Source organism: Geotrypetes seraphini, chromosome 5, assembly GCF_902459505.1.
Source record: "Geotrypetes seraphini chromosome 5, aGeoSer1.1, whole genome shotgun sequence".
Classification (NCBI taxonomy): domain Eukaryota; kingdom Metazoa; phylum Chordata; class Amphibia; order Gymnophiona; family Dermophiidae; genus Geotrypetes; species Geotrypetes seraphini.
The window spans coordinates 206,776,014-206,798,634 of record NC_047088.1 but is presented as its reverse complement, the minus strand read 5'-3'; the positions used below and the strand labels follow the sequence as shown (position 1 = coordinate 206,798,634).

Genomic DNA, 22,621 nt, shown 5'->3' with positions numbered 1-22,621 from the left:
CAGCGTCAGGAAATGCTTTGCGGTACTCTGGAAACTCCGAACCATAAAAAAATACTTCAATGACTCCTCGTTCAGCCTTCTAGTGCAATCTGCCATTCTCAGCATTCTAGACTACTATAATATTATTTACTTGAACTCCACGAAGAAAACCACCAGGAGACTAAAAGTGATCCAAAACACCGCCGTCCGCCTCATCTATGGCCTAAAGAAATGGGTAAACATTAAGTCACCTCCTTCACATTAGTCTAATTCCAAAGTGTTTTCTATCTAACTGACCAATGTGTGAAAACTTTACTTTAGGGCTTCAGACATGCCAATCGTTGTTCGCTAATACTTTCGCGATACAACCAAAACTTTGATGTTTGGCTATGGCTGTGGCTTCTTCATTCGCCCATTTATAAATAATTTTTAAATTTTTTATATATTTTTTAAACTTTTTTTTCTTTCAAACATATAAAGTGCTTCTCTTAAATATCTGTAAAAAAGTTAACTTAGCTTTTTAGAAATTCTCCTTAATAGGATCGGGTCGGGGCTTGTCACATCGACATGTTTCGCCTGAACGGCTTTTTCAAGATATCAACCCCTATAAAAATGAAAGAAGATATCACCACACATACCCATTATTAATGATTAATATCCCTCAAGGGAGTCATACAGTAAAAACATACTAACTATATGCTCACCCTTAATTTTATTATTACCAGGCCTTCCCGATATCTGCTACTTTTATGATCTGTCAAAGATGGCCGCGGCGTCTTTTTTCTCCATTTAAATACCACCCCCATTCGGTGATCTCATCTCTCAACTAGCGAATCAGGGCCGTCCCATTAGATTAACGAAGTCCACTCAATTTCTTGGTTTAAACCCCCCGGCATCACCGTATTTAATTTGAAAAATCCATTTTTGTTCTAACCAATTTAGCCTGCGCTTGTAGTTTCCACCCTCCCACCCTTCTTTTATATGAGATATTATGCGCCATTTTATGTCCATACTCTCATGTCCCAGGGACTCCCAATGTTCAACTAGAGGGGCTTCCATTATTTTATTCATGATCCTGGATTTATGCTCATTGAGTCTGATGTTCATCTGGCGACTTGTTCTGCCCACATACATCAACTTACAGGGGCATATTATGACGTAAACTACATTATGCGTCTTACATGTAGTCGTCATGTTAGCTGTAATGTTAATCTCCCTACCAGGGGGTTGCCATTCAATTCCTTCAATTGTGCTACTGCACCATTGGCACCTCTGGCATTTCTGATGCCCAAGTATAGACTGTACTTCATGCTCCTCTATATTGTAGCGGTATCTTGCTAAATGTTCTCCTATATTTTTACCCCGTTGGTAAGTGATGGTAGGAAATTCTTCAAAAACATTAGGGATTGTTTGTAAGATATGCCAGTACTTTTTCATACTATGTATTATATATTTCGACTCCACATAAAAGGGCAAGACACATGTCATTCTGGTATAAAGTTCATCGGAATCCTTCCTCTCAGTCACCGTAGTTGATGACGGTTGTAATAGTAACTCCCGATTAGCGTATTTTGCCCTCAAAAACGCTTTTCGAATAGCTCTATTTGGGTACCCTCTCATTTTTATCTGCTTTTCCAGTTGTCTAGACTGGGATATGAAGTCTTGTTCTTCTGAGCATAGACGGCGTAATCTGAGAAATTGCCCTACTGGCAAATTGTATTTCAATCGGTACGGGTGGTGACTATGAAATTTCAATAATGTATTTCTCGCCACAGGCTTTCGAAACAAAGTAGTAATGAACCTTCCTTGTTCAAAACTTATTGTAAGATCCAGGAAGTTGACCTTGCCTTGGTCATAATCAGCTGTAAATTTTATATATTGATTCAAAGCATTCAGTTCTCCTATGAATCTTAATAGCGCTTCTTCAGAATCCCTCCAGACGATAAATACGTCGTCTAAAAAACGTCTCCACATCCCCACCTTTTCAAAATTCTGCATAGAATAGATAATATTTTCCTCCATACTTGCTAAATACAGGGTGGCTACCGAGGGGGCCAGCGTCGCCCCCATCGCCACACCCTGTATTTGATGATAGTACTTCCCATTGAACCAAAAATAATTTGCTGTTATAACCATTTTTGCTAAGTCCATCAAAAATTCTGATTTTATTCTAGGTTCCCCTATACGTTTCTCCAGCACTGTTTTTATGATGTCTAACGCTGCCTGTTGCGGGATCATGGTATAGAGTGATGTGATGTCCAAAGAGGCCAATATAGGTACTTCTGTGGGGCATTCCATATCTCTTAACATGGTGATGAAATGGGAGGAATCTTTGATGAATGAAGTAACTTTCATAACAAATGGTTGTAAAAAACAATCCACAAATTGTGATAGCGGTTCTAAAACCGAGCCTTTTGTGGATACTATTGGCCTACCCGGAGGGGCCTGTAAGCTCTTATGCACTTTTGGGACCAAATACAATTTTGGAGTTCTGGGCCATTGCTCCATAAGAAAATTAGCTTCTTTTTTCGTTAACATGCCATTTTTTAGTCCTGGTTCAACTATGGTCTTAATCTGTTCCTGTAACAATTTTACTGGATCTGTATCTAACAGCCGATATGCTGTCGTGTTGTTCAATTGTCTCTGAGCTTCCAAATTGTATTGGTCTCTATCCTGTAATATCGTGGCCCCCCCCTTTATCCGCTTTCAAAATCATAATTTGTTTATTTTCCACAAGTTCTTTCAATGCTATATGTTGATGTCTGTCCATATTTCTCGGGATAAACCGCCCCATGTTTTCTTTTTCTTGTTTTTCAAGATCTAATACAACCAGTTGTTGAAAAGTGAGAACGGAATGGTGCATACTTCCCGGAGGCATCCAATTGCTAGGGGGTTTTTTCACTGAAATATCTATACTGGGAGGATTGTCACAGAAAAATATACGTACCGTATTTGCCGGCGTATAGGACGACTGGGCGTATAAGACGACCCCCCAACTTTCAGTTAAAAAATAGAGTTTTGTGTTATACTCGCCGTATAAGACGACCCCTTCTTCCGCACACCTTCTCTACCGCTCCGGGTGCAGCACAGCCGGCCAGGTTCCCTTACTTTTGTGGCACTTCCCCGACCGACCGACAACAGCCCCGGTCCGACAAACCTCCCTGCCCTTAACCGCGAATCTAAATTACCTTCTTACAGCTGCTGTAAGAAGGTATTTAGATTCGCGGCTACAGGGCAGGGAGGATTGTCGGACCCGGGCTGTTATCGGTCGGTCGGGGAAGTGCCACAAAAGTAAGGGAACCTGGCCGGCTGTGCTGCAACCGGGGCGGGGCGGCCGCCCCTCGAACCGCGAGGCTACTCTCCTTCTCCTTACCTGCCATGCCTGCAGCACAGAGCCGAACGGAAGTCTTCCCGACGTCAGCGCTGACGTCGGAGGGAGGGAGGGCTTTGTTTAAGCTTTGTTTAAGCCCTCCCTCCCCTCCGACGTCAGCGCTGACGTCGGGAAGACTTCCGTTCGGCTCTGTGCTGCAAGCAGAGAAGGTAGGGAGAAGAAGAGCCGCGCGACTGAGTACATCCAGCCCCGCAAGTAAGGGCATGTAAACTGTACCCGGCGTATAAGACGACCCCCGACTTTGGGGAGGATTTTAAGGTACTAAAAAGTCGTCTTATACGCCGGCAAATACGGTAGTTGTATTTTTCTTATAAATTAAAAAAATGCTACTCTTATAGCAAACGGATCATATAAACTAGTGGGAATGAAATTGAGTCCTAACTGTAGAACCTCCTCCTGATGTTTAGTCAACATACAGTTAGTTAGATTTATGACTGTTGACTGTTCCGTGTCACCGGGCCCATTGATCCTCTCGGGGCTACATTTCGCCCTCTCTTCCCTCTTGATCTTCCTCTGGGTCCCCCTAAAAAAATTTTTGGGGCTGCAGTGGTGACCGTAGTTTGTTCATTTTCATTTCCTCCCTCACTTGAGTATTCAGATTCGTCAGACGATTTTTCGAATGCTACCTTCTTTTGTTTGAATTGCCGCGCATCTTTTTTATTCCAAGTGTAAACCTTTTCATTGATATAATCAAACTCATCTCTCCTGAACTTCTTTATCTTTGATTGTTTCAATGTCTCTTTAAATGCAACTAAAGACTGCTGAAAATCCGAAAGGTTCTTTTCAAATTCCTCTATTGGAAATTTGTCTTTCAATTCCTGTTCCATAATATCCAATTTAATCTTCAACTCCTCCTCCACTTTTGTTGTTGTTTCTACAATCAATACCATCAGATCTCTGCTACACTGGTTTAGAATGGCAATCCACTTATCTAAAAAATTTTTGTCATTAGTAAATAATCGCGGTTCCTTAAGCATTCTCAAACCCCGAGGAATCATTGTTTTCTTTAAATATTGTATAAGAGTACTTCCATGTAACTCTGCCCGTATTTTTCTTTTCTGGACATTCTCCCAGTCTTCCCATAATGTATGTGAACCCAACTCGCTAGTGTCATCTAATAAGGCTGGTCTCAAAAGGAGATTTTGGACTTGTTCTTCCGTGTAACCCCTAAAATTAGTCATCTTATCTTCAGGAGTTTTTACAGGTGTTTTTTAATAATTTATTATTACAGGATAGAGACCAATACAATTTGGAAGCTCAGAGACAATTGAACAACACGACAGCATATCGGCTGTTAGATACAGATCCAGTAAAATTGTTACAGGAACAGATTAAGACCATAGTTGAACCAGGACTAAAAAATGGCATGTTAACGAAAAAAGAAGCTAATTTTCTTATGGAGCAATGGCCCAGAACTCCAAAATTGTATTTGGTCCCAAAAGTGCATAAGAGCTTACAGGCCCCTCCGGGTAGGCCAATAGTATCCACAAAAGGCTCGGTTTTAGAACCGCTATCACAATTTGTGGATTGTTTTTTACAACCATTTGTTATGAAAGTTACTTCATTCATCAAAGATTCCTCCCATTTCATCACCATGTTAAGAGATATGGAATGCCCCACAGAAGTACCTATATTGGCCTCTTTGGACATCACATCACTCTATACCATGATCCCGCAACAGGCAGCGTTAGACATCATAAAAACAGTGCTGGAGAAACGTATAGGGGAACCTAGAATAAAATCAGAATTTTTGATGGACTTAGCAAAAATGGTTATAACAGCAAATTATTTTTGGTTCAATGGGAAGTACTATCATCAAATACAGGGTGTGGCGATGGGGGCGACGCTGGCCCCCTCGGTAGCCACCCTGTATTTAGCAAGTATGGAGGAAAATATTATCTATTCTATGCAGAATTTTGAAAAGGTGGGGATGTGGAGACGTTTTTTAGACGACGTATTTATCGTCTGGAGGGATTCTGAAGAAGCGCTATTAAGATTCATAGGAGAACTGAATGCTTTGAATCAATATATAAAATTTACAGCTGATTATGACCAAGGCAAGGTCAACTTCCTGGATCTTACAATAAGTTTTGAACAAGGAAGGTTCATTACTACTTTGTTTCGAAAGCCTGTGGCGAGAAATACATTATTGAAATTTCATAGTCACCACCCGTACCGATTGAAATACAATTTGCCGGTAGGGCAATTTCTCAGATTACGCCGTCTATGCTCAGAAGAACAAGACTTCATATCCCAGTCTAGACAACTGGAAAAGCGGATAAAAATGAGAGGGTACCCAAATAGAGCTATTCGAAAAGCGTTTTTGAGGGCAAAATACGCTAATCGGGAGTTACTATTACAACCGTCATCAACTACGGTGACTGAGAGGAAGGATTCCGATGAACTTTATACCAGAATGACATGTGTCTTGCCCTTTTATGTGAAGTCGAAATATATAATACATAGTATGAAAAAGTACTGGCATATCTTACAAACAATCCCTAATGTTTTTGAAGAATTTCCTACCATCACTTACCAACGGGGTAAAAATATAGGAGAACATTTAGCAAGATACCGCTACAATATAGAGGAGCATGAAGTACAGTCTATACTTGGGCATCAGAAATGCCAGAGGTGCCAATGGTGCAGTAGCACAATTGAAGGAATTGAATGGCAACCCCCTGGTAGGGAGATTAACATTACAGCTAACACGACGACTACATGTAAGACGCATAATGTAGTTTACGTCATAATATGCCCCTGTAAGTTGATGTATGTGGGCAGAACAAGTCGCCAGATGAACATCAGACTCAATGAGCATAAATCCAGGATCATGAATAAAATAATGGAAGCCCCTCTAGTTGAACATTGGGAGTCCCTGGGACATGAGAGTATGGACATAAAATGGCGCATAATATCTCATATAAAAGAAGGGTGGGAGGGTGGAAACTACAAGCGCAGGCTAAATTGGTTAGAACAAAAATGGATTTTCAAATTAAATACGGTGATGCCGGGGGGTTTAAACCAAGAAATTGAGTGGACTTCGTTAATCTAATGGGACGGCCCTGATTCGCTAGTTGAGAGATGAGATCACCGAATGGGGGTGGTATTTAAATGGAGAAAAAAGACGCCGCGGCCATCTTTGACAGATCATAAAAGTAGCAGATATCGGGATGGCCTGGTAATAATAAAATTAAGGGTGAGCATATAGTTAGTATGTTTTTACTGTATGACTCCCTTGAGGGATATTAATCATTAATAATGGGTATGTGTGGTGATATCTTCTTTCATTTTTATAGGGGTTGATATCTTGAAAAAGCCGTTCAGGCGAAACATGTCGATGTGACAAGCCCCGACCCGATCCTATTAAGGAGAATTTCTAAAAAGCTAAGTTAACTTTTTTACAGATATTTAAGAGAAGCACTTTATATGTTTGAAAGAAAAAAAAGTTTAAAAAATATATAAAAAATTTAAAAATTATTTATAAATGGGCGAATGAAGAAGCCACAGCCATAGCCAAACATCAAAGTTTTGGTTGTATCGCGAAAGTATTAGCGAACAACGATTGGCATGTCTGAAGCCCTAAAGAAATGGGAACATATCACCCCTTTCTACCACCAACTTCACTGGCTGCCTTTCGAATCCAGAGTGCTCTTCAAATTCGCATGCTTCTGCTACAAATCGGTAAATGGCCTTTCGCCAAGATACATCAATCTCCTCTTTAACCTTTACTACACCAACAAGAAATCCCGCAGAATTCAACTGTTCGCCTACCCCTCGCTTAAGCTCTGTCATCTTAAAAGATTCCTAGACAAAACCTTCGCTTTCCAAGCAGCCAAGATGAACCCATGGATCGCCCAAATGATTCTCGAGGCTCCCACTTACCTCGACTTCAGAAAAACACTCAAAACTTATCTATTCAACAAACAAGCCCCCTAACGCCCCCTCTCCGGAATTACCTGGCCACACGCCCGACCCTTTCCCCCCTTTACTGATCGCTGTCTTCCAGCTCACTTACCCTCTTCCTTCTTCATCAGCCAAGTTCAGCTAAAGTGGTTGTAAATCCAATAAATCGTTATAAATTGGCCCGTTCGGTCCGGCCCCCCCCTCTATTGACCCCTTCCCTCCCTCTCTACTTCCCACTTCCGCTCCTTCAGCCATGTTCGGCTGAAGATGTTGTAAATCCAATACACTGTTTGTAAATCCAATACATTGTTTGTAAACCCAATTCATTGTTTGTAAATCGGCATGTCAATGCGGATCCTAATGTAATTGTTGTGAACCGCCTAGAACTCGATGGGCATGGCGGTATATAAAAATAAAATTATTATTATTATTATTATACCCGCAAGTATCTCCTGTAAGCTGGAAAAATGGGAATGTGGAGATAGGCCACTGTCAAATCCAGGGATTCAAGAAATTCCCTAGGCACCACTGCTGCAATGACTGAACGATCTCCATGCAGAAGAACAGTACTTTCAGCACAGCAATGACGACTTGAGGTCCAGAATTTGCCTCCAGTTGTCTGAGTCTTTCTTTGGTACTATGAAGTATTTGGAGTATCTACCTAAGCATGAGTCTTCATCCGGAACTGGCTTTATGGCTTGAATATCCAGGACCCTTTACAACATTGCCTGGACTCTGAGAGCTCTCTCCAGCCAGCTTGGGAATCTACAAAGAGGTCTGGAAGGGGGGCACAGAACTAGATCTTGTAACTTTCTCAAACAACCTCCAGGACCCAACATCTGTGCCTATACCCAGACTGTCCAGGAGGCCGACAGCCTACCCCTATCCAGGATTATGTGGCTGCTGACCTGGCATCATTGCATTTTCTTGGAGGCTGGGAGGGGCGAGATCCAGAGGCTTGCTGCCTTCTGCCCCCTGTCATGACCCCTGAAAGACCTCTTCATCAGAACAGAATCTTCAAGAACCTTGAAAATTCCCATGCCCCAAACTCTGAGATACCCAGGGTCTGTAACACTGGCCATCAGGTCATTTAGACCCTTTCCAAATAGCATTTGCTCCTTGAAGAGAAGCCTGCTGAGGGTGGCCTTAGAAGCCAAGACTCCTGCCCATTGTCTGGTCCAGAGTCACCTTGCTCATGACTCATGTCATCATACAGAGCATCTACTACATAATTCACCCCAGAAAGGATCAGCTGAGGGTCTTCATCTGCCTCCGAGGACAAATCCAAGATAGTGAGTGTGGTAAGCATATGCCACAAAGGAAGTCGTGGCTGCTACTTTAATTCCTAAGGCTAAAGCTTCAAATTACCTCTTGAGAATCATGTCTATCTTGCGGTCCTGAGTACCCTTCAACATCACACCTCTTTCAATGAGCAAGGCAATCTGCTTGGTGACCTGTGCTACCAGTAAATCCACCTTTGGCTGAACAAACAGTTCTTGAAAATCCTGAGCCATGGAGTAAAACTTAGCCATAATCTTGGCCACTCACAGGGACCCCTTTGGAGACTCCCAGTGGTCAGTGACTAGCTTCATGATGTCAGGATGTGAGGAAAAGAATGTGGTCAGAATCACTGAGCTGCAGTGGCTGGTAGAAATTTCAGCTACAATTCATGCAACAAATTAGCTAATATGCCCAGGAAGGCTGATGCCTTGAACAGCTGCTGCACTGTAGGGTCTTTCCCCTGACTCAGGGCCACCTCAGATTCTTGTACGCTGGTCTCATGAAGAGAACCAGATCCTGCTGGGGAAACTGCATTCTGGGACAATAAGGGCATGGAATTGGATCTTCCATCCTCCCAGTTGATGTCACACTCGACCTCCTGGTCCAGTTCTGGGTCCTCATCTGCACATGGCATGGGCTAAGAACTAATTCCCGGTGCTGCTACCACTGTCACGACTTCAGCAGATGCTGGGAGACCCCAGCAGTTTAAATAAGCATTGTACATCAGACTCACAAAATCTAGGTTTAAGCCTTGCACAGGGGGTCTCAATGACTCTGCCAGGGACTCTCAAGTTTCAAGTTTTATTGATTTTGATATACCAACCATCAAATTAATATTTGGCCGGTTAACAATCGAATTAAAAAGATAGGGAAAACTGAGAAAAATAAAAATGTGTGAACATATAAAAAAAACAATTACCAGACGTACTGGAAAGTGAGGGTGGAATAAAGGGATGGGTAAAGTTACATATTTGAGAAGAAAAAGGAGATAGTAGGGGTTTGGGTAGTACATAAAGGGAGGGGTTGCTTTGTCAAAGAGATTGTTGTGAATAGGAAGAAGAGGAATAATGGTTCTAAAGATTATTAAATGCATCGCAGAATAGGAAAGTTTTTAGACCAGTCTTAAATTTGTCAAGTCTCTGAAGGTCTTCCTGGGTTCCACGGTGTTCATGCGTTTTTACTTTGCCATATCTCCTTCAGAGGGCTCTGGAGAGGGCCTCTTCCCCTGGAATTGAGCCTTCTGTGGATCCCCAGTCCTGGAGGACTCAGAGGAGGCTGAATTAAAAATCTCCTGCCCCTCCCCCTTGTGCCCCTTGGCACATGGATGCTCCTTGACTAGCCATCCAGCACAAACCTGATACATGGGGTAGAAAAGCTTGATGGCCCATCCCTATTGATTTTAAGCAAAATTGAGGGGTTTTGAGGCAGATAAAAAGAAAAAAAAGATCGTTTAAAATCCAAGGTGGCCACCACCAGTGAATTTGCACCAAAACCAGCCCAGGAGTTTCCCTGAAGTTAAAAATCTATAGGGAAAGGGGTTTTGGAGGAGGGGGACCATAGCTCTGGCCCCAGAAACCTTCACATTTCACTTTTCCAAAACTCCCAATTTTCCCCTTAGGCTATAATTGCCTTACTCATGTGGTACTTGACTGCTTCAGTTTAGAAGCGCAGCTGGAACAAATGGAGAAGAACTCTGCCTCACAGATTCACTCTACGAACTTGATCTTTGGGCTGCTGGTCAGACTGAGCCTCAACCCCCAGAAGCTATCTTGCCACGATGATGAAAGGAGGACCATTCAGCCGGCTCACCAAGCTGGGAAGGAGCCGGACAGCCTGTTCTCAAGCTCCTGATAAATCAAGGATGAGAGCAGATACTCAAGGGTTGGCCCCCCAAGTTTCAAAAATATTTACAGCAGGCTGGCTAGACAGGTGTCCATGAGGGCTGATCCTGCCAGCAGCAGATTTTCACCATGTGAGTCTGCGTTTTCTGCCAGGCAGATGCTAACAAGAGGAAACCTCTGGGCACTGAGCCTCAAACTTAAAATGATAGGAACCCCCCCTCCCCAAAATAAAAAAAATGACACAGAACATATCAGAAACACATCTGAAAAACTTGCTTGCAGAAGAAAAACTGAGAGGGCAGGAGCAAGCCTACTGGGAATAAGGCAGAGTTGAACTTGCAGGTTCATATGCATAATCCTAGCATTCAGGGCTACTAGTCACATTGCACTAGAATGCCTGTTAATGCACACTAAGCTTTAGTCAAAGTGCCCCTTAGTGATTATCTGAAACATACAATTTGAACTTGGGTATCTAAATTTTACACCCAACTGTACTTAGTAGCTAGAAAAAGAAAAAGTTGAGCAGATTTGGTCTCTGTGCAAGTCACCATTGTGCCTTCCTCCCTGTGTTATGCTATTGCCTCTTCCAAGCAGGCAGCCACCATGCTTCTCTCCCCCCATGTCATGTTATATAGCATCTCCCAGAAAAACCTTCATGCTGCACTCTCCCACAGACTGCCACTGCTCTCACTTCCTTGATGCTGCACCATGGCCTGGTTACTGTAAGTTCACTTGTCCTGTGCTGCACCAGTCTCTCAGTTGCTCTCACAATTGATACCAGCCTGTATGCAGTGCTACATGTTTTATGCTACATGCAGACTGAGCATGTGCTCTGCCAGCCTAAAGTAGATAAACAATACTTTTACAAATCAACTAGCTATTTTATAGAGTGGAATCTTTGCTTGAAAACAGGGGAAAGGATTTACGGTAGTCTTAATTTCCACATATCAAGTTTAGTAGGTAAGTATTACCTAGTCAAATATATGGAATTATCTTGTTCAGTTAAATACAAAACAAAACTTAAGGGAATAGTAAACAAACAAACAAAAAAAGGTGATGGAGTGGATGAATAACACCGGAGCCCTCTTAATCAGCTGTCTTAAGCAGCTAGCATGGGTTTTAAAACACAATGGGGCTCATTTTCAAAGCAGTTAGGTCCCAATGCTCAAACGCTTTCTGTGAGGGTAAGACTTGTTAAACCATCTTATGTGGCACAGAAGCTCATCCTCCGATGCTCAAAAGGATTCTTGGGGGCTTCCACCGAGAACCCTATGCAAATACATTACAAACTGCGACAAAAATTTTTTTTTTTGCAGCAACAGCAAGATTGACAGGAGGAGGAGGAAAAGGGGTACCTACCGATTTGCTCTTCTGACCATGTGCTAGGCACAGTCCCCCCCCCAATCTTTTACCGGGACTTCTCCACACAATTTGCATGCTATTATGCTGAGCATCATCCAGTAAATTAAAATCGCTCCCAACCCAGTATTTTTTTTTTTTACTGGGTTGCTAAAGCTTTGTGCATTCCCCACTTAAGACACACAAAGTACCATAATAACTCATGGTGCTTTGTGTGCCTAAATGCTTTGAAAATGAGACCCAATAGCTGTCAATATACGTGTGGGCAGGTTCTGGGCATAATAGGGGAAGAGTTGAGGAGTGGCTAGTGTGACAGCTAGTGTGACATTATTCAAACACAGATTGTTGCTGCATGCTGTCACCCTGCATTTAACACCATCTCATAAGTTGGTTGTTAAACTGCAACCAGCAGCCTGCAACCTGTAACCACAATCTATGTCCCCTCAATCTGCTCCACAGAGCATATCTTCCTCTATTCAAACCCTTCCATAGGAAATCAGCCTCCCAAATACCCTGTTCTCCTCATCCCATACTCCCCCTTAGGGATTAATCTGGGGGATACTCTGGTAGTCTAGTGATTTGGGATGACAGCAATCTTCTGCTCCCCTCCTGGCACCTGATTCAAAATGGTGCCCATAACTCCTACTGTTAATCTTGTGGTACTGCTGGTAGGAGTCAATTTGTCATATAAGGCACAATTGCCCTTACTTGGCAGATTGACCCTTAAGCAGCAGTACCCGAAGACTACTGCTAGGAGTCACTAGCACAATTCTGAACCCAGTGCTGCAGCAGGATGGGATGAGGGGACGGGGGTCTGTGACTATTAGACTACCAGAGCAAATTCCATGCAAAGTCCGGGGAAAGATCGGAGTATGGGTGGTCTGATTTTTTAGGTATCTTCTCTGCGAGGGGGGATGGGATCAGGCAAGGCTACTCTGGGACAGATCAAGGGAGTCTATTCTGTGGGGGGGATAAAGTTTGGGGGGAGATGCCATCTAGGTGGATCTGCCTGGGAGGTTCCATGTATGGATGAGCTGTGCTCAGAGGAATATTAGGAGGGATTGGATCAGAGGGCCTTTAGCAGTGGGGGTCAGGTTGAACTACCACAGAAGACCTGTGCTGAAGGCCAGCACAACATTAAATGGTAGATAGCCCTGCAAATGCATATAACACAGTACCTATATGAAGTGTCTGACCCCCTGCATTTACTGTACAGACTTTGCACTTACTAGACCTTAAATTTTGCAGTTAAGTGTAAAAACAACACATTTTAATAAAAGGGGCACATAGTTCTAATGTACTACTTCATTATTTTACATAACTTGGAGTAAAAGAACTCAGCGTTCTCTAGCAAATTATTATTATTTTTTTAAAATTTATGAGTCAGTTCATACCATAGAAAAATAATGAGAGATAACGGCCAAATGGCCCATCCAGTCAGCCCATCCGTAGTAACCATATAGAAACAATGCACACAAGATTTATAGTTGTATGACGGATGATTATAAAGCATCACTCTTCCACAACAGAGTGCAAATGTATTTTGCAGTTCTGGTAATATTTTCATATAGTAATAAATTTAGAGTATGGCATTCTGTCGTGAAAGATAGGAATAGTAGGTCACATGTTTTTATTTTGCCCTAAATTGCAGAGTAATTAGCATATAATTGGGCAGTTTGTAGGAAATATCAGGGTACATCATTTACATCCAGACCAAAAGTGCATTTGATCTGATGATCCAGCCTCCCTGCAAGTGAGAGGATAAGGACCGTGATTATTAGGAAGGTATATTTGGTGGGGGGAAAAAAAGATACTTATGATACAGAAGAGCTCAAATCTTTCCTCATTCTGGCACTGGAATGCACTGCAGAGTATGATATAGATGTAAAAGTCAATTTTGACAAGAACTTCCAAACTGAAGAAAGAGTTCACAATAGTATGGGGAGCACATATTCACATGCGTTCCCCAAGGACTAGAAATGAGGTACTAGTATGTCCACAACAAACTGAAAGATCCATCTTTGATTAATGTTCAGTTCGGTTTATTTGATATACAACAAATATTAACAAGTAAATATTTATGTTTATTAAAACTAGACATACCACCAAAGCTTGCGACAGTTCTCAATGGTTTACAATATAAATTATGATTAAAAGGCAAAGAACATAGGACAAACCTAACAAAAAGAACCAAACATTCATACAAAATAAATAAATGAATCATTATGTCAAAAAGGAGAGCCCACTGTCATCACCCAAAGAAAACTAATAAAAGTGATCATTTTGGGGGATTCCTTCATCAAAACCTAACTAAAATAAAAAGGTTTCCAATAGTGTTTTAAAGGCTAACTGGGCTCTAAGCATTGAAAGTTTTGAAACTGGATCCATAAGCAAGGGGTCAAGTAGAAAAAAAACCAAAACATTGATCTTCTTGATTCCCACTTGGTCCTTTTAACAGATAGTATTATCAATCTATTGTCTTGCAATGACCTAAGTGTACGTTTGGGTGTATATGGAATTGTTAATAAATTCAAGTAACTAGGTTGAGTGTAAAAGATTTATGAGTTAATATTAAGATTTTGAACTGAATTCTATATGATATGGGCAACCAATGGTAATGCAGAAAAAGAGGGGTGATGTGGTTGAATTGCCCTTTATGTCCTAATAACTTCAGTATTTTGTAATGTTTGGAGGCATCTAAGATTGAATTTAGAAATGCCAACATACATAATGTTACAATAGTCAATTTTGGAATTGAAAAAGGCATGTACCAACTTTTTTTTTATTAAACTATTTCAGAGATTTCATCATTGAATGTTAAATGAGAGTCTACAACAGGGGTGGGCAACTCTGGTTCTCGAGGGCCGGAATCCAGTCGGGTTTTCAGGATTTCCCCAATGAATATGCATTGAAAGCAGTGCATGCAAATAGATCTCATGCATATTCATTGGGGTAATCCTGAAAACCCGACTGGATTCTGGTTCTCGAGGACTGGAGTTGCCCATCCCTGGTCTACAATCACACAGAGATATTTAAATTTTTGAACTGAAGGAATTGTTTTGCCTAGAAATGACAGTTTACCAGTTGGGTTTATTCCTTGTCCTGAGATCCAACAATAGTGGCATTTATCAATATTTAAAATTAGTTTGTTTGAATTCAGCCATGATCTTTTTGCCGATAAGCAATTCTGAAGATTGTCTAAGTTTAATTTGTTCAGATCAATTTTAGCAACAAGTAACATATCATCTGCATAGCAGTAAGCCTTGACACCAAATTCCTCTACAATAGTCATTAAAGGGGCAAGAAAAATATTTATCAAAACTGGGGATAAAGCAGAGACCTGTGGCACGCCACAGGACAGTTTAAAGGTTGAAGATGTCAATTGAGAAGTAAAATCAGAGTAGGTCCTATCTTCAAGAAATGATGTGATCCAAATCTATATGGTTTACAAATTAGAAAAACTGGAGAAAGGTTGGTCATGAACAGAGGACATGACAATTGGCAATACAGGACTCACAAAAACAAGAGGAAAAGGGGTAGGAAGGCGGAGGCAAAAGCAGAGAAGCTCGCATCCTGGAGATAAATGCATGGCTATGCAGATGGTATCGTTGAGAATGTTTCAGCTTCCTGAACCATGTGATGAATTTCCAAGGGCTGCTGAGCAGGGATGGTGTGCATCTATCAAAGAAGGGAAGAAGTGTCTTCATCAGCAGACTGACTAGCCTACAGAAGAAGGCTTTAAACTAGAATTTTTGGGGCAGCATGATGAATCCTCCAGTTGAGTATAAACCCTCAATTAAGTGAATCACTAAACAGTTCTACACAAATGGGAAAAGGGGGCAATGTCTGGAAAGCAGTATATTCTAATGCTCAATGTATGGGAAACAAGGATCTGGATCTAAAAGCTGTGATGGAATGCTGCTACTATTTGAGTTTTTGCCAGGTACTTGTGATCTGGATTGGCCACCGTGAAGATAAGATACTGGGCTAGATGGACCATTGGTCTGAACCAGTAAGGCTATTCTTATGTTACTAGTTTATAAACAGCTGTCATACAGCCATAATCTTGTTTGCGTTGACAGGAACTGTAGCTCGGCCAAATGGTATAAACTGGCTCTTAAATTTAAAAAAAATTCATTTGCTGGAGAACATTGAATTCTTTAGCTCCAAGTTAGCAGTATTACATTTAAGTAAAAGGGCACAGTTTGTGAGGCAGTCTAAAAAGTATTCTTATGGCCTGAAATCTAGATTGGTGATGTTATTTTTTTGGTGGGGGGAGAATGAATGTGGAAAATATATATATTGGTATTATTTACTTGCTGTGTTCAAATTTCTAATAAAAAGGTAAACCTCAATAAAGACTTACAAGCAATTAAAGGAGCATCCATAATTCTTCAAAGAAAAACTATGCGCAGAAGCTTAAGCAAACTATTCAAATGTACTGACTCTAAATTATATATTATGTAACAATAATATAGAATATACCCATTGCTATATTTATCAGCAAAACATGTATAATTTGGGAGAAATTTCCATGAAGAAGTTAATTTTCACATTCTGATTCTGACAAATGATACAGATTTCTAATCATCTGAAAAAGCCTGTATAGCATGCGCTTGATAAGAGCTACATTTAAATGTATAAAGGTTCTTGAAGAAGTTACTAGGTAGATTAAAAAATCGAGAAGTTGCCAATCTTGCCTGACCATGCCGTGATTTAAGTCGCATGATTCAGTTTTGCACACAGCTGTGTGTTTGTGCTGAACTGCAATGGAAGGCAAGAGACAAAGCTGAGTTTCATGCAAGCTGATCAAAATTAATTGTAATTATAAAGTATCATTTGGTTAACCTTTGTAAAAGTGGTGACACATTTCTCTGTCCTGTTAAACAGCATCAGAGCTGCATCCTTGATTGTTCCAGATAGGTTTTACCCCTGTGAGAAGTAAGAAGGGTAAGCAATAAAGGTTAAGACAGTACCCCTTTACTTCCAGTTCTCTACTCTGAAAAAATCTCAGAACTTCAAAATTGTTAGGAACATTATCCAAACACTGACCAATTACTGATCCAACAAAAAGGAATTACACTGTGATCAGATATTTTACCACACACATGTTTGACCTGAGTTTAAAAACATTCACAATACAATAATATAAACCAGTGAAAACAAAATGAGGTATTACAAACTTCTGATATAGGAAATATACAATTGAACAGAACCACCATTATTATGATTTCAACAGAACTGGAATATATCATCAAAGCTTTGTACTCAACATGGTTGCACTATTTCTATTCAGGTTCGTCTAGCTTTTAAGTCTACTTAATTCTCTTCTCTCTCCATACATTATCATAACTTATTTGATGATTGCCTTGTTAATATTGCAGCTTGGTTTTATTGCTAAGGCAGTGTATATTGTACTGTCAATAAACTGTTGCTAATTAAAATAGTTCATAGGCTTAGTCCCAGGGAGGGCAATTTTCAAAGGTATTTCCAGGCAAAATACAGTGCTTTGTGGTAGAGGTGGAGGTCTTTGAAGATTGTACATACTATCTGTAAGTGAACTTATGTTTGTAATCTCATAAAACACAAGTTTATCTACAGAACAATGAGACATTCTTAGGACCAAGCAGTTTATTGCAGATTTGTGTGCATATTTTTCTTGACTTGATTTTCATGAAATTTTCCTTTGAAAACCTATGTAAAGACTTAAGGTAAAAGTACTTTTTAAAGGTTGCTCTCTTAATGCACTTACCAGTGAAAGAAAGAAGCTGTTTAGACAATGGGTCACTTTTTTAAAGTGATTCTGTCAGCATGCCAATATTTCAATGAAAAGGAACATCTCAGAGCCTCTCTTACCTTTTATCACTATTGAAACTTTATTTATAATTGGCATGTGCTGTTATTCTAATTATTAAATCTACTTAGAATATTTTGTACCACAGGATAAAAGATACTTGGATTTAGTTTTCTATGCATATCCAACAAATTGCTAAGACCTGTCACTTCTTTCTCTTCAATATCACCAAAATTCGCCCCTTCCTCTCTCAGCACACTACCCAGACCCTTGTCCAAGCTCTTGTAACCTCACGCGTAGATTACTGCAATCTACTCTTAACTTGTATACCGCAGTGTTGCCTCTCCCCCTTGCAATCTGTGCAAAACTCTGCTGTACGACTTATCTTCTATCAACCTTGCTACGCTCATGTCACCCCTCTCCTTAAGTCATTTCACTGGCTCCCTATCTGCCATCACATACAGTTCAAGCTCCTATTGCTGACCTACAAGTGTGTTCATTCTGCTGCCCCTCAATATCTCTCCTCTTTTCTCTCTCCTTATACACCTCCCAGAGAACTCTGTTCCTCAGATAAGCTGCTCTTAGCTGTACTCTTCTCCTCCACTGCCAATTCCAGACTTCGTTCCTTTCAACTAGCTGCCCCCTATGCCTGGAATAAATTACCAGAGTTTGTCCGTTAAGCCCCTTCCCTTGTTTAAAAGCAGACTGAAAACCCACCTTTTTGATATAGCGATATAGCTTTCAATCCTTAACCCTACTCCTCTGCCTTCCAACCCAGCCCGTTGATTGACCGTTCTCCTTGACTGTATCCATGACATCCTGTTTGTCTGTCTTGCCTGTTTAGATTGTAAGCTCTTTTGAGCAGGGACTGTTTTCTTATTCTTTGTGACTCTGTGCAGTGCTACGTGCGTCTGGTAGCGCTTTAGAAATAATTAATAGTAGTTCTTGCCTTTTTCAGTAGTAGCTCAAGGTAAATTACTGTACATCCATTAAAACCACTCAGTATTTTAGAGACCTCTATCATAAAAGTGTGGCGCAGGGTTAAAGCTACAGCCTCAGCACCCTGAGGTTGTGGGTTCAAACCCACGCTGCTCCTTGTGACCCTGGGCAAGTCACTTAATCCCCCCATTGCCCCAGGTACATTAGACAGAGTGTGAGCCCACTGGGACAGACAGGGAAACATGCTTGAGTACCTGAATAAATTCATGTAACTGTTTTGAGCTCCCCTGAGAGAACAGTATAGAAAATTGAATAAATAAATAAAAAAATATCACCTCTGAACCATCTCTTCTCTACGCTGAAGAACCCTAGCTGCTTTAGCCTCTCCTCATAGGAAAGTTGTCCAAAACCTTTTATCATTTTTGTCACTCTTCTCTATACCTTTTCTAATTCCACTATATCTTTTTGAGATATGGCAACCAGAATTGCATTCAGTATTCAAGTTGTGGCTGTACCATACAAACCATTTTATCAATACACCCTTATTTCTTCTCTTGATCACTTCAATAACAAACTTCTTCCTCAATTAGTTAGTGTTGTAAGGCACTGTAGAAGCACCAATGCACAAGCTTATCAGGGATTTTCAGATATCCACCTGAGTAACATATCTCATGGTGGTAGGAATCCTCATTACTCCCAGCCTGGCATTTTTAGCTTTTTTATAAATACTTTTTAAACTGTTTTATAAATATAAATTATGAAGTTATTTGACTTAGCTTATGTGTAGTTTGTGTCCCCTTGCTGACGCATTTTGCAATACTTGGCCTCTCAGACAGTTCTTCATGACAACGAATTCCGAATATTGTTGCTTATTACCCATTCTTATGGATACTTCAGAAAACAATTGAAGACCTATCTTTTTTCTAAATATTTGACTGCTTAATGAATTATCTTATTCTATTTAACATGTTTATTTTTATAACTTTTTGCAAACCGTGTTGAACTTCTGGTTACGCGGTCAATAAGCACAATGTTATGTTATGTTACTTTTTCAAGGACGGGGGAATCTTAAATCATAATTTAATACATGAATTAAAAGCATTTGTGTTTTACCTACAGATTGAAAACTTCACTGTTAGATCTTCCTAAATGCAAATTAACAAAATATCTGCCGTATTCACTATGCAAATTTAAACCCTCCTTTACAAAGCCGCGCTAATGTTTTTAGCGCTGGCCGCCGCAGTAACAGCTCTGACGTTCATAGAATTCCTATGAGCGTCCAAACTATTACCGCCACAGCCGGCACTAAAAATGCTAGCATGGCTTTGTAAAGGAGGGTCTATATTTGCATAGTGAATACAGCAGATATTTTGTTAATTTGCATTTAGGAAGATGTAACAGTGAAGTTTTCAATCTGTAGGTTAAACACAAATGCTAAATCGAGTTAACAGTGCCTTTTGAAGAAACAAATCTGAAATTCTGTGGTAATAAACAAAAGTAGGTAGATGAGACTTCTATGAAAATACATTAAGAAATAAATGAAAATACCTTAAGAAATTAACTAGCCAGTATGGCCTGGATTCTCTAAATGGCATCGATTTTTTAGGTGCTAGTAGGCGCCCAAGCTCAGTAAAAAATACTGTTTAAATGGCATTTTTAACTGAGTTTCAAAGCACCTACCAGCGCCTAAAAAAATCACACTTCCATAGGTGCTTTAGGCTGCCTAACACTACTTAAGTGTGGCTAATGTTGGAAGTAGCATTAGACATCTCTAAAGCACCTATGGAGGTGCAATTCATATCACAGGTAGGCCCTGGAAATGCAGGCCAGGAAAACCCTAGCTTACATTTCCTGTGCCCACCTTTGCCAGAGGCACACGATTGACACATGATTGGCCACCGCTTTTAAGGCGGCTGCCGACAACGGCGCCAGTTAGAGAATCTGGGCCTATATGATTAAATCTATCTACTATAGTAGGAAAAAGACAAATTAAGAAACATCACTCTGACATTATACTCATACATTTGTATATAAATAATATCCTACCTCTTTGCTTTCTTCCAGATCTGATTCACTACTACAATCTTCTGTATTTAAATGTTCAAAATCCGACTCTCCAATTGCTATAGGCACTGTTACAGTAAGGCTCGGATTATCAACGAATGACATATAATCACCTTCATCAGTTATGCATTTTTCAACATTTCTGCCACTGCCACTGGTTGTTCCATTTCCATCTTTGTGAAAATGAAGGTCTTTTCTTATTTGAGTTGCATTGTGGTTATACATGCAGCTCGCTTTCCTGTTGTGAAGCTCTTCAGGTGGTGTGATTTCATTTATAACTTTCTTTTTTCTAAAAAATGCTTTTTGGACACATTCACGTAAAACTCTTTTAATATAATCTAGTCCCTTCTGTATCCTTCCCACAGCAATCTGTAGATTGTTCATTTCATTATCATCATCTGTAGCTGCAAGATTATCTGAACTAAATGAGCTTAGCAACAATGCCAGAAAAAGATTCAAGACCTGAAAATCAAGAAAAAGAAAATATGATATATAAAAATGTCTTGGTATGATGATTCCTCACCATTTGGATTAATTTGTGTATTTATTTCCAATATTCATTACAAACTATGGTGGTTATTTTAGAAGCATTTTAAACATCTGGAGAGACATAGAATTTTCAATGCTATTTTAAAACAGTGCTCATTCATGGGTAAGCCGGAAATGTCTAGATAGCAAAAGGATTTGGGTAGAGAGGGAGAAAGGTGGGGTCTAGGCAGGCTTACAATATAGACTTGTATTCCCTATTTTAATATAGGGAATCCATATTGGTTTGGAAATACAGAAGTCAGTATTTACAGCTGACCTGAGGCAAATCTAAGTGCCTGCTAAAGGGGAAGCTATAACCACTGACATGTGGGGGTCCCAATGATGCCCTGTGATGTTTTAGACAAGAATAAGCTGGCATTTAGATGTTTCTATTGCATAAACATCTAAATACGTATTTTAGAAAGCCAGAATTTACACATCTAAAGCTCTAAAACGTGAATATCACAAGCAGGTGAGACCTGGGCATGCTTTGGGAAGACTAGGGCAGGATTAAAAAATATACATGTACTCCCCATTTTTGAACAGGAATGCACATTTATTGTATATCCAAAAAGATCAGTATCGGAATTTACATCTTTTATTCAGTAAGTCTAGGGTTCAGAAAAGTGCTCCATTAGAGGGATTAGGGGAAGTCTCCCTCCCCCCACCAGAAACTGAAAGTGGCCTGTGAGAGCTTCAGGAAAATAAACATTTATTTAAAATGGCTGATATATTTATGTTGCTATTTTATAACAAACTTGTATGTGCTGGCACATAAATGTTATATGCTCATGTTGACTAGTTCATTTTAGATGTCTGTGATTCCAAAATGGATAATCCTGTCACATATATTATATAGATTGTGAGCCCATCGGGATAGACAGGGAAAAATGCTTGAGTACCTGAATAAATTCATGTAAACCTCTGGGAGAACGGTATAGAAAACTGAATAAATAAATAAATATAATAATAAAAATATAACCTGTGCAAAAAAACATCCATTTGAATGTATTTTAAAACAGGTTCTACATTGGCAGATTCTGTTATAAAATACTAGCAGAACTTGAGATGACCTGACATGGATGCCTCAATTCTGATTTGTAATTCCTTTCTAAAATCTGCCTCTATATAATGCAAACAAATCCTAACCTATGCAAGGTAATTTGTGATACTTTTATAAACATGTTCCAGAAATTCTGTAGAGCTGTTAATGGAAGAGGTGATAAATGGGATGAAGTTTGAACCCAGACTTGTTTCCCTTGGTTGAAAGAGCTATGCAGCTGGCAAAAAATAGAGCCATGTCAGGAATACTAAAAGATGTCCAAACCCAACGTCACCGTTACCAGAAGACATTACCTTTATTTTCTTAAATCTTAGATGAAGAAGAGTGAACTAATAACCTTGTGAGTTAAGAAGCAGATTTTAATAGTTGACTTTTAATTTTTCCTGGGCTGTGGAACCTTCCTTGCATTAGTGGGGAGTTATGTGGCGCAGTGGTTAGGGCTTTAGCCTCAACACCTTGAGGTTGTGGGGTCAAAT

At 40.1% G+C, this 22,621-nt stretch overlaps 1 protein-coding gene across 1 annotated transcript in view; it reads right to left on the bottom strand.

The window, feature by feature from the left end:
- Positions 1–22,621, bottom strand: part of LOC117360618 (sodium channel protein type 2 subunit alpha-like) — a 349,967-nt gene that overhangs the window by 144,942 nt on the left and 182,404 nt on the right. Inside the window, exon 17 of the mRNA XM_033944654.1 lies at positions 20,537–21,016. Within this exon, the coding sequence (XP_033800545.1) occupies positions 20,537–21,016 (480 nt within the window). The remainder of the gene's footprint in view (positions 1–20,536; positions 21,017–22,621) is intronic.